Raw genomic sequence first — 12,439 nt, forward strand, 5'->3', positions numbered from 1 at the left:
AACACCATCATTTATTTTTCAGTATCTGCAATTTGGACCAAAAACGCAAAGGAGAAGACATTCGCCATTTCACATCGATATTTAATGCCATCATAGAACTGGTATACAAAGTTTTTATTAATTTTATTCTTACACTGGCATATTTTATAAATAAACCCAAGAAGTTTTGTTAAACTGTTATGTATTACTATACGTTTATTTTCTTACCATGTGCAAATGTGTTGCGTCGTAAACTCTTACTTTTTGTTTGTGATAGAGTAAGTAAATAAGATATTCAGTGCGTCCATGGCGGAGTGTTTAAAGTCCCTGATTTTTATACACATGCTTCTCACCGCTATGGATTCTAGTCCGACCAGAGTCCTTGAATTCTTTCATCAAACTAGCTAACAAAACGTCGGTGCTTTAACTCAGGTGTCCCGACATTGACGGTGTGATTTGAAACCCAGCATCTAAGATTGTTTTATGTAAATATTTTTTTTACTCCACTTGCCTTCATATCTTTGACCGTTTGATTTCAAATATTCGTTTTTCTTTGAATGTCCATTATGCCTCTTAAATGCTATCATTTTTATTTAAAAAAAAAAACTGTTTATTTTTGGTATCTTGTTACAGTTTCTGAAAACATACTCATTTGCTAGATACTCAAATTATCTTTTACATCTTTGGTTCTGTTGGAAAATGGTATACCTTTAGTGAATAAGTATTTCGTATGGAAGTCAAAATACTACTTTGTTTACATTTTGCTACCTTAGCGACACATCACTTAATATAATGTTCAGTGCTACCTTTTTCAGTTGTAATAAAATACTATCATACGTTTTATCCATTATTTAAACATTATCAAACACATGTTTGACATTTCTCAAGAATTTAAACAATATGGATTTCTGAGGAACAATGTGCCTTTAATCATAACTTGTATCACTGTATCATTGTTGTTTGTTGTTGTTGTTTTTTTTGTTTGTTTTTTGTAAGAAGTTATTTTGTTCTTGCGAATTCTTCAATATATTTTCATAAATTAAGTAACATAGTGACTAAATGTAACAAATACCGCCATATAAAAACATCGATCAGCATTCAGCTAATAAACATCACCATACCAATTAACAAGCAATTATATTTGTTCATTACAGTAAAATGAGGGCCAAGACACACCTGAAACTGCAGAGGTCAAAGAACTACTATCGCCACAGAAAAATAACACTGAGTCGTGTAATATCAAATCCCATCAAAAGTTCATTTGATATATTATAATAGCAACCAATTAAGCATTCGTCCTATAGACAAAAATGTGAAATATTTGATCTTGCATAATTGAAATAAGTATTTTCTATCTCTTAACATATGAACTTTAACTTTCTTTTAATGTATATGTATGCTAATGGAATCTGTGCGTGAAACTTACTATTTTGTTTTCGTGTAACTTACTATCCAGAAATTGTTCGTTTTACTTACTATACATTTGCAAAGAACATTTGTAGGCTACAGACCTTCGAAAATATATTTTATATGAACTTCTACGATAACAGATGTCAATAAAATGATTGATTTTGTGTCTTAAGTGCAGAAAGTATGTTTATTTTCATTTATTTTGGTACCAAATTATATCGCTTCGTGCAAATTACTATCGCTGAATGTGCAATTTTCACACAATTCAAACAATGTTCTCAAAAACCACAAAACGTAGGATAATGCACTTTGTATTGTCATTTGGAGAAAATTAACGCGCATATGATACGCTAGGTTTTGTTTTGATTTAAGAAACGTTTGTCACCTTAATTTAACATAATAATGTACTTACCGGGGCTCAGCAGTCGCCATTTTCTCGTGGGTATTACTATACAAAGTCACGTGATTCCCCCCCCGTGGAATGAATGAATGAATAAATAAAATAGAATAAATAAAGACAATTTCTTGCAACTGTAAAATGGATTTGTAAGTGATTTGATTTATGCAAAATGAGAGCAAAGTATGAACGATGCGCTAATATTTTCTTTAAACCATTCCGTCCCACTGAAATGGTCACGGACATCACTTCATTACTGTCAGTAAGTGGTTTGGTATTTTAACACACCTTGTATTGTCTAACCACACCTTCATTATTCATTTATATATTTCAAACAACAATACATGAATTCTATATTTGAATCAAACAAACATGACGTTATGAAATATTTAAACATCGAAGGAGTAACAGTAAAAACAACAACAAAATTTCTCCTTAAAATTTATCTGACCAATGAAATACCGAAATTTAAACGTTCTGTTTACAACCGGTCATAAACTGACCTTACGGTAGTGAAAACTGACCGTTCCTGTCAAAATTGATGGACAACGTCAAAACGCTTGGCCAATACGCATTTATGTAAATGAACGTGACGTTTGGGTAATTAGTAAACACGCGCGATGTCTTTAGTATATAAAACGGCGACACTGTAGACATAGCAAGTAAAAATCATTTCAGTAAACACACAGTTAACTCAAGTGAAATACAACTTGCAATGGGGTTTACATCTTCTTTAGAAAAACACAAAATTGTGATTATATTTCAATGGATCATGCTTATTTCTTTCGGTGAGTGATATCTTGATTTATTTATCTAATCATAGTTGTTTATAATTTCTCTTTCTTTAAAAAAGCTTGTTTAAAATGTTTTCGCCATAGTACCTCTCAAATCATGTATAAACGTGCGTGTGTGGTAATTCAGGTAATGTTTTCTACAACCTGCGATCAAAAAATATTGAAATTTAATTGTCATTTTCTTTTGTAAGTGCTCGAATAGAGAAAACTTCCGAATTTTGAAAACAAAAATAAATAAATAAAAAACATGAAAAAAATATTTATACAAATGTACATGTATATTAGATTTTAATTTCTTTAATGACTTTAAAGTGGTAAACATCATCGTTTGAAGAGGGTAACTAAACTTTATAATTTGAGAATAAAACAATTGAATAAAAAGGTGTTTTGATACTTTTCAGTACTTGCACAACCTCCGCCTCCAGATATTCCAACAACGGAACAGCCAATAATAATCGACCCGCCGCGGACGTCAACGACGCCAAGACCTCCATTTACCGGAACAGGAAATGACGTCTCGACATTATCGCCATGTCCAGAAATGATCTGTACCCTTGAGTTTATACCAGAACATTGTAGGGATACCCCTGTTCTTGTGAAAAATGGAGTCAAGTGTACTGGCTGCCCCCAATGGATGGACTCGTGTAAAAATTTGCCAAATGGGACAAATATTATCATAGATCCAGAAATAAAATGCCCTACCAAAACATGTACTGAAAATATTATTCCAGCGAATTGTGCTTATGTAGAAACATTCGAATACGAAGGACTGATTTGTGAAAAATGCCCAGTATATAAGCCCGGATGTGTCCCTGATGAAATGTCGTCTGCATCAGATATTCAATGTCCTGTTCAAGCTTGTACTCTAGAATTTATACCAGACGAATGTAGGGACATACCTACTTTCCAACATAAAGGACTTACATGTAAAGGATGTCCTCGTTGGAGACCAGGCTGTGAAAATAAATCTTCAAAACAGAAAATTAATTTAGGCCCTCAAGTTTCTTGTCCATTAATAATATGCGACAGCTATATACCTAATGAATGTCAGGTGAAAAAAGAATATGAACATCGAGGTCAAATGTGTACAGCGTGTCCAGGCTGGAGAGAGGGCTGTCGTGAACAGGAAAGATTGAAATTCATCAATTCAATGGGTGGTAACTCGATTGATCTTTCTCCGATTCCATGTCCGAAATTCCCGTGCATTGATAATAATATACCTGCCGAATGCCGGATAGAACAGCCATATAACTTCCGAGGAAGAACATGTTTTAGATGTCCAGCTCGAAGCCCTTCGTGTGAATCAAATTTTCCAGGTAACACAAGATCAGGATTACCATGTCCAGTTATTGAATGTAATACGCGTGTTGATGTACCTCGGGAATGTTACAGGAGGGAGTTTTACAATAAAAATGGGAACATGTGTGAGGGATGTCCATCTATCATACCAGGATGTATCAGTTTACAAATCATTCCACCAAGACCAAACGTCCCAATAATTCCTCAACTAGTTGACAGAATGGACGTTCCGGAAATAGCATGTCCATTATTAAAATGTCAATCGCTATCTATTCCTCCAGAATGCTTGGAAACACCTTTGTTTAAACACGGGAATAAAATGTGTCAAGGCTGCCCAAGACAAAAAGATGGCTGCATTCCTGTGACAGTAGATCCGGACATGAATTTTCCACAGATCCCAGCACGAAATACTGAAACACGATGCCCTGTAAAGGCATGTCCGATGGTTTATATTCCTACCGAGTGCAAGGAAGACCAGCCTTATCAGTATGAAGGTAAAACTTGTTACGATTGTCCGAAGCAGAAGCCCAGCTGCATAACTATCAATTCGCAATCTTCAATGCAAACAGGAAACATGAAGCAAATGTCCTGTCCTATGTTCGGATGTCCTTATATACTTATTCCACCAGAGTGCCGTATTGAACGTCCTTTCCAGTTTCAAGGTCGAACCTGCTACATGTGTCCTTTGTGGCGAGAAGGATGTGTGCCACTCCCGCCAAAACCAGACGTTAATTACCCAACTGCTGAACCACCTCTTATATCAACGCAAAGTTCAGTATCAATTCCATCAGAACCAAACAACCCCGCAGTAGAATGCCCGCTTCTACCATGTACAAAAATATTGATTCCGAAGCAATGCAGAGAGGAGACCCCGTATGAATTCAACGGCAAAACATGTTTCAAATGTCCTAAATGGAAAGCTGGTTGTATGGAGAGAGGTAACAGTGTCGAAACCACAACTGAACTTAATCCTACAGATAATACTATAAACGTTTTGAAACCAAATAATTCGCCATCACTGACAGATTTGAAAGGAGTGATTCCTGTCAATGAAATCATCAACACAGTTAGGGCAGTGACATGTCCTCCTCTACGGTGCCCAGCTATGTTTATACCCGCCACCTGTAGACAGGAGTCTATGTATCAGTACCAAGGTAGAACGTGCCAAGGATGTCCAACATGGCGACTCGGGTGTAACCCAATGTCCGGTCCGCCGATGAATATGAACGCCAACGGGTAAGTTATCTTGGATTATGTGCCGACAATCATCCATTAACATCAATAAATAATCTATAAATGATACCTCATTATTGCTAATTGATTTTTTGTACCCAATTTTTGCTTTTCCTAAATACGTTGCACTATACATGTTATATAAAAAAGTCTTACTGAAACTGATAGTGAATAGTGAAGGGAGCGTTGGCCTAGTGGTTAAGGTGTCTGCCTCTCAACCCGTGAATCATGGGTTCAAGCCCTAATCGGGTTACGACCATGCTACTTCATATGACAACAGTTTTGGTTGGTTCCAGGAAACGGACTCGAAAGTGACTTTATATAAGTTGCAAGTGTTTTATTGAATAAAAAAATTCATAATAAAGCACGATGTCTAGAAATTGATTAAAATATTATTTTTATTTCAGAATATTGTCTTTTAGCTTGTTCAACGAGTTGTTCGTTAGGAAACGATAGTCAAATATTGTCGGAAAAAGATGGAAATGACCGAAAGATTTTCGAGATCGAAGCTTGTCAAAGTTTGCCGAACATCATCGGACGTGTAAAGTTATGCGGACAACATGTTTGAAATCCACTTGTACATGAGATTATTTTGCTATATTTATTGTATTTTTTTTATAATAAATCTTTGTTTTATAACAAAAATAATTGTATGTTATCTATTTTATGAAATGTACGGCAGTATTTATAAAATGTGAACTTTTTTTAGTATGTTTTATAAAATTAATTGTAACAGGTCGATTTCTTAAGAGATCATGAACTATCAGATTTTATAAATCGTGTCCATGATTTTTGTGCTTCTCTTTTCACATTTCGAACCTGCTATTCACAAACCCAATATAACTATTGTCTAACGCCACATACAAGGAGTATCAAAGTGGAGTACACGTGCACAAGGTTATTGATTAATCTACGCATTAAATACATGTATAAATAATAATAATAATAATAATAATGACAATGATATAACAATAATAATAAATGCTGCTGAAGAAGGCCTCGAGGACAAAAGCTACGGCAAATTTAAATTAGCGTTTTTGATTAATTATAACATATAGTGTTGTTTATTTTTTGGTCGATCTTAATAAACACAACCATTTGTTAAATTCATGCTTGAATATATTACATGAGCAAAGTAAATGTAAGTTATCATTCTTTAACTAGTGTATTGAGTATCGACTTTAAAATGAGATTAATTAATTTGCTATTTGCCCTTTGGTTATACATAAAACTGTCCGATTACACGGAAATTAGTTAAATATTGACAATTTGACAAGTTAGTAGTACAGTAAATTTATATTTATATTAAAAACTGATGTTAATGATTGGATGAAGATCGATGAGTAAGACAGCCAAATTTACTACTCTATATGTAATTATTGGTCTTGTTTCCTTCAGTAACGTACTAGTTTAGGTTCAAAGGTTAATGGAAGAACGATTTTAATGTATATAAAAATATGTGACAGTCCAATTTCTTGAAAAGAAAAAAAATTGAATTGGTGTATAGCACTGACATTACTTATTAAAAAATTAACTATTTCCAAAGGGTAAAATGCTATTAAAATGCTATTAATGCTAAATGTATATCCGATATGTTTTCAACAACATGCCCGTCTTCGCTGTGCTGTCTTATTCCGTAAAATATGCTAATGTTCCATGTTCGGAATGTATGTCATCACAAGTAGTTTGCGGAAGATTGTTCATTTCATGTTCCTGCTTGTGTTTATTAGAATAGGAGAGGATATCTAGGGTATTCATGCACTAGCAATGTCTGGACAGTCGTGATACATGTATGGTGTCAATTAAACACATGTTTCAAGTTTGTCTTTTATCGACCAAAGTTATCATGGGTTTCTATGAAGATCCAGATTCTCAACATTTGCTCTTTAACGCAAAAAAAAATCAAAACTTTTGTATGATACTGAAAACAACTAAAATAAATGAAAATAAATGCGTTTATTTTACAAATGATTAGATGCATGCGTCTATGTATTAAGACTTTTTCTCATGCGCGCAGATTTGTGATCTATACATGCTCCTTAAAATGGTTCATCAAACGGATATTCAGGGTGTCCAATACATCTGAAAGATAATATGAAAAAGTTTATGTTACGATACAAGAAGTAATAAATACATGGAATATTTTTTGAATTCTAATTTAACAAATATTAATCTGTGTCGTAAATTATCGTCATCAATTAAGTTTTGTTATTCATGACTTCTAACCTCTCGGGCTGACCTTTTAACCCTGTCATAAAGCAGAGATTATAATTTGACTGCAGGATTTCTTGTAAACCTAAATTTGTTATTTTCTTAAATGTTGTATGAAATAAAAATATCATTCTGTTTGGTCTTAAGAAACTTTCCACCTGGGCAAAAACTTCTCACAAAATAAAGTAAAATGGTGTTAGGCAGACATTTATCAAATAAGCACATCAAAATATGATTATTAAGAATGCAATACGAATGTACTAAAAGCAACCTGACACAATGTTTGTACCTACTCGATAATATACAATCACAACATCTCGGCCATTTTCAATTATATCCAAAGTTGGACGGAAAGAAGATGCAATTGCGCAACGTATAGAGTTCTAATTATCAAAATACACACAAGCTGGGATATCAATAGTCCGCATAAAAGTATCACTATTTGTATGACGTAATGATCGTACGTAATGCTAAATTGTCGAAGAATAAGTTTCCAATATCAACTTACATAGGTTCCTTGTAAACTCTTAGATTTCGATCTAAAGCCTTTATTTTCTTCATATCATCATCTGACAACTCAAAGTCAAAAACCTGAAAATATGGATCAAGAATTCATTAAAGATTATTAAATGATTCGATGCATGCGCTTAGTTGCCTTTATGGCTAGCGCATAATTTTGAATTTTTCGATGTTACTTTTCTTAAAATCAATAAATGTGTAAACATATAATTTAATCGCGTAGTAAGAAACGTTGACATAATTGAAGACATACGTTATTCCAAAATGATACATGTAAAGATTCATTTCCAAATGAGTGATAAGTTAAAACTAGTCTAAACTAATAAAAGTTAGATAGCAAGTAAGCATCAAGGATAACCAACATTGATATTTTCTTGAATTCTAGACGGTGTTATGCTCTTTGGAACCACGGCAATCCCGTTTTGAAGGTGAAATCTAATTATGACCTGAAATTTAAAGAAAAACGTTGCAAACAGTCCTTAATTTATGTATGAATAATTGTTATATATCTAAGGAGTGTAACTCTGACGCGACCCTTACCAATCTCCTACGCAGTCATCTCCCCTTATCAGTTACTGCCAATGCATGTGAGGCGTTTTGACGTTACGTTACACATGTTTTCATTGGATTCGTATACAATTCTTTCTTTTACACGTATTTACTTTTATATTTAGACACTCTCTTTAAATAAATGATAAATTATACTAAAAAAACACCCATCTTAGAAAAAATAATCTGGAGGCAAAGTTCTTTATAAAGAGAACACACATTTAAATGGACGCATACTCGGTATCTTGTAATTGGCATTTCCTATTAAAATAGACAAGTATGGTGATCATTTATAACTTATTTTTATAACCAGGTGTAAGAATCTGTACAAATTATACCTGTGCAACCGATTTTCCTTTTTGTTTGGCTATTTCAAGAAGTACAGGATCTTCAAACGGACTAGGTTCGCTCGACTCCCTCCTACAACATAAATACATGATATGCGATGTAATCACAGAGTAATCACCAATACAAAAAGAACAAACTTACATCACTTTACCTGTTATCTGGAGAGCAATAAAATCATTGTTCTTGTATAAGGAGGTATTTTACTAACTATAGGGACTTTCTGTCGGCGTTTTCGCATGGACTCTTATTGTTTGCAATATTTTTCTATTCTTGTTTAAATTGTAAATAATCCAAATAGGTCAGAAGTTACTGAAGATTTTGTTTTGTTATGTTTTGATCAGTCTATCACTAGTGCACAAAACAGATTAAATAAAATGCTAGAATTTTCCCTAAACATTCTGAATTTTAATGGGTTTGCCCAGCAGTCTATTAAAAGGGATTTATAGCTAGTATAAAAATTCAGCAACAAAATAATAGATAATAGTGCAGTTTCATCTAGCAACGTAGGTTTTCGATTCTAGGAATTCGTAGTAAATATATTGTCTATGACTTTCTGTTTCCTGGCTTTTAGGCTTGACAACAACATTGCTATATAAATAACCACGTTATATAAATGTGCTTTGTCCTCTTCTAAGACTTTATCAGTTCTTACTTACATTCTTATGATACACTGCACAATGTACGAATAAATAATAAAATGTTTCACACAATCTATATTAGTCTTACCATGGTCTAGATGGAGCCCCCAATGGTGCATAGGCTGTTACAACCAATCCCTTGTCCTGGCAAAACTTCGTGATTCGCTCGTTTGCAAAATATGGCGATATTTCTATCTAAAACAACAAATATAAGTTATACTTTTAAAGTTACGTATCAAGAATAGTGCCAAAAAGTAATTTTGAGCTGTGCTATACATAATATGCGAGTGAACGATATGGTTGCAAGAGAAAACGCGAAGCCTATATAAAATTAAGCACGATAGAAAAGTCTTAATCATGCGGTGTTTCACATAATTTCTCCGCGATCACTTTATCCTGGTCGAAACGCAAGCCCACTGTCTAGTTGGTATCCAGTTACTTAACTACTGAAATGTGAGAAATTTTAAATTTTTTATAATCTAACCTGCATGTTTGAAGGTTTGATCGTACAACATTTGAAGATTCTTTCCGTTTGTTTTCTGTTAAAGTTCGAGATACCAATATTTCGAGCCATTCCAGCACTATGACATTTTTCCATCTCCTGAAAATCGGTATTTTGTTATAATATCAACTACGACAGGTTTGTAAATAAATTGAGATATAAAACTATGTTCAGAAACCAAACCAATCAAATCATCCAAACAGTAGACCTGATTATAATTTATTAAAACCCCTTATCGAGAGTACAATTTGAAAAAGAATTGGAAATAACCTTTATCTTTTATCAATTAAGAAAATGTTAGAACATATCTTTTAATTTTACAACGTACTCAGTCTTTCCAACAACGTTCATTATTTGGTAGATTTATTCATTCATTCGAAACACACTTACTTTCCAAACATCTTCTAACGGGTAACATGCCCACTGGATCTTTCCATTCTCGTCTTTAGGGGCAATGACGTCGGCGCTAAAATCCTGGTCCTGCAATGAAAATCATGATATAATGTGTCTTCTTTACAAATGCTGACAAAATATAGTCCTCGGTTTCGCTTATCACACTTTTTATTTGAAAAATACATTGTATATAACCCCAGTGACCTTTACAGAGGCCCAGAACAGTTTGTAGCCGAACACAATACTTTCTATTTAAATAGGAAACATAGTTTAGTCCGAGTTATGTCAAAAATGTGATGAAACACTAAATTTTCTTTTCCGACTATTGAGCAGTATGAACAGCTTGAAGTGCCTCAGTTCAAAGGTCCAATTAATTCAATGGAACGTCATTGGCGCTGTTGTTGACATACAAGCATGCCAACTTTTACTGATTTTTTTCAAATTTGCTCTCATATACTTGAAGTAATAAAGGACATAATGTTTTAATTAAGAAAAAATATGAATAATACAGTGACATGGAAGCTAGTAATTAAAACGTATCACGTCGTTATACAAAAAGTCGCCTTACTTTAAGCGCTGTTGGCCAATGAACTAAGAACATGTCGACATAGTCAGTTCGTAAAGTCCTCAGTGAGTCTTTCAGTTCTTCCATCACAAGTTTTGGGTTATGGTGAGTATCCCATAACTGAAAAAACAACATTAAAACCTTCTTACATATATTAACTCAATATTCTACGCGGTAATCGCCCTTTGTGAGTACAATCTGCCAAGGGAGGTAATCACTATGAGGAGTTGGCTATTTACTTATCAAATTTTGAATTTATGGATACTTTTAATAAAATACTTCACAGCCTAAACCTGGAGTAGTGTTCTCTAGTGCTGTGGATTCAGGATTAAAGGAATATAAATATAAAAACAACAACAGAAGAATTAGAACTTAAAAGCAAATGACTCCCTGTGTGGTTAAAATTATAAATGCTACTTTTACTGTCCAGGAAAGCAAGGCATACCTTAGTTGTGATGAAAATATCTTTTCGTTCAATGGCACCTTCTTTAATTTTCTTCTCTAACGCGCGACCAATTCCTTCCTGTGTCCCATAATTCCAAGCGCAATCAAAATGGCGGTATCCGGCGTCCACGGCCGCACTTGTAGCTGCCTCAACTTCTTCGGGTTTTCCCTAACAAATGTATCAAAAATAGCATTGATTTTATCTAAAGTAAATATGCGTTCGCCTAAAGTTTTATGAAATGTAATATGTTATTAAATTTCATTTCACCTTTTTAATTAACAATGTAGTTTACATTCCCTCTCATCCGTCAAAAATATATAAGCACCAAAATGATACAATCCTATACTAATAAGAAATGTTCTGCTAAACATTAGTTGAACACTGTATAAGAAATATTTCGCTATTACTGAAGTATATACAGTGTTTTACAAAACAAGTATGTTCCGCTACAGATATGATAACATGCATTTCACAAAACAGGTATCTTCTACTAAACACACGAGTACATTCTTTTTCACAAATTACAGTTTAAAGAATGTCCCGCTAAACACATGAGTACATTTCAAAATGTCCTCTAAATACATGAGTACATTCCGAAATGTCTGCTAAATACATGAGTACATTCCGAAATGTTCGCTAAATACATGAGTACATTCCGAAATGTTCGCTAAATACATGAGTACATTCCGAAATGTCCTCTAAATACATGAGTACATACCCTTTCACCAAACACGGTGAACGTGCCCAGTCCTACTGTAGGAATTGACCCGGTCCCGTTCGTCAGTGGTAGTGTCCGAAGATCCATGTTTAACGTGTAATGATCCCAACTAAATGATAACTATTTCTTAATGATACTAAATGAGAAACACTATTATCTCAACTTTACTGGATACATTTAGACTTGGAGTGGTTTCAGTTATCTGTGTTTATTTTGAAGGTCACACTTGATAAAGACAGCGACAGACCTTTATCTGTTCAGTTGATAATACCCCGGTCACATATTCACGGAATACCGCAAGGTTAACCCCTTTTATTTGTTTGCATCTGAGTTTAATTATTAAATGAGGGAAATGAAAGCCTTTTAAAGACGCGTGTTCTATGTTATAACTATTAACAAAGTATAATATACGTTTCGGTATCATTCAGATATCTAGATT

General features: G+C 33.8%; 2 protein-coding genes across 2 annotated transcripts; one reads left to right on the forward strand and one right to left on the reverse strand.

Annotated features, from left to right (window-relative positions):
* The first annotated feature begins 2,416 nt into the window (after positions 1 to 2,416).
* On the forward strand, positions 2,417 to 6,918 carry LOC132749692 (uncharacterized). The gene is made up of 3 exons (XM_060739548.1): positions 2,417 to 2,574; positions 2,982 to 5,115; positions 5,520 to 6,918. Exons 1-3 carry the CDS (start codon positions 2,502 to 2,504, stop codon positions 5,566 to 5,568), a joined length of 2,256 nt encoding a protein of 751 aa, XP_060595531.1. The 5' UTR covers positions 2,417 to 2,501; the 3' UTR covers positions 5,569 to 6,918.
* A 135-nt stretch (positions 6,919 to 7,053) lies between these two features.
* Positions 7,054 to 12,170, reverse strand: LOC132749693 (aldo-keto reductase family 1 member B7-like). Its single transcript, XM_060739549.1, has 10 exons — positions 12,001 to 12,170; positions 11,283 to 11,450; positions 10,841 to 10,957; positions 10,270 to 10,359; positions 9,862 to 9,978; positions 9,466 to 9,572; positions 8,730 to 8,811; positions 8,205 to 8,288; positions 7,832 to 7,914; positions 7,054 to 7,194 (listed from the first exon to the last, which is right to left on the reverse strand). Exons 1-10 carry the CDS (start codon positions 12,085 to 12,087, stop codon positions 7,152 to 7,154), a joined length of 978 nt encoding a protein of 325 aa, XP_060595532.1. The 5' UTR covers positions 12,088 to 12,170; the 3' UTR covers positions 7,054 to 7,151.
* Between the last annotated feature and the right edge of the window lie 269 nt (positions 12,171 to 12,439).

This window comes from Ruditapes philippinarum, unplaced genomic scaffold (assembly GCF_026571515.1).
Source record: "Ruditapes philippinarum isolate M1 unplaced genomic scaffold, ASM2657151v2 ctg178_1_1_1_1, whole genome shotgun sequence".
NCBI lineage: Eukaryota > Metazoa > Mollusca > Bivalvia > Venerida > Veneridae > Ruditapes > Ruditapes philippinarum.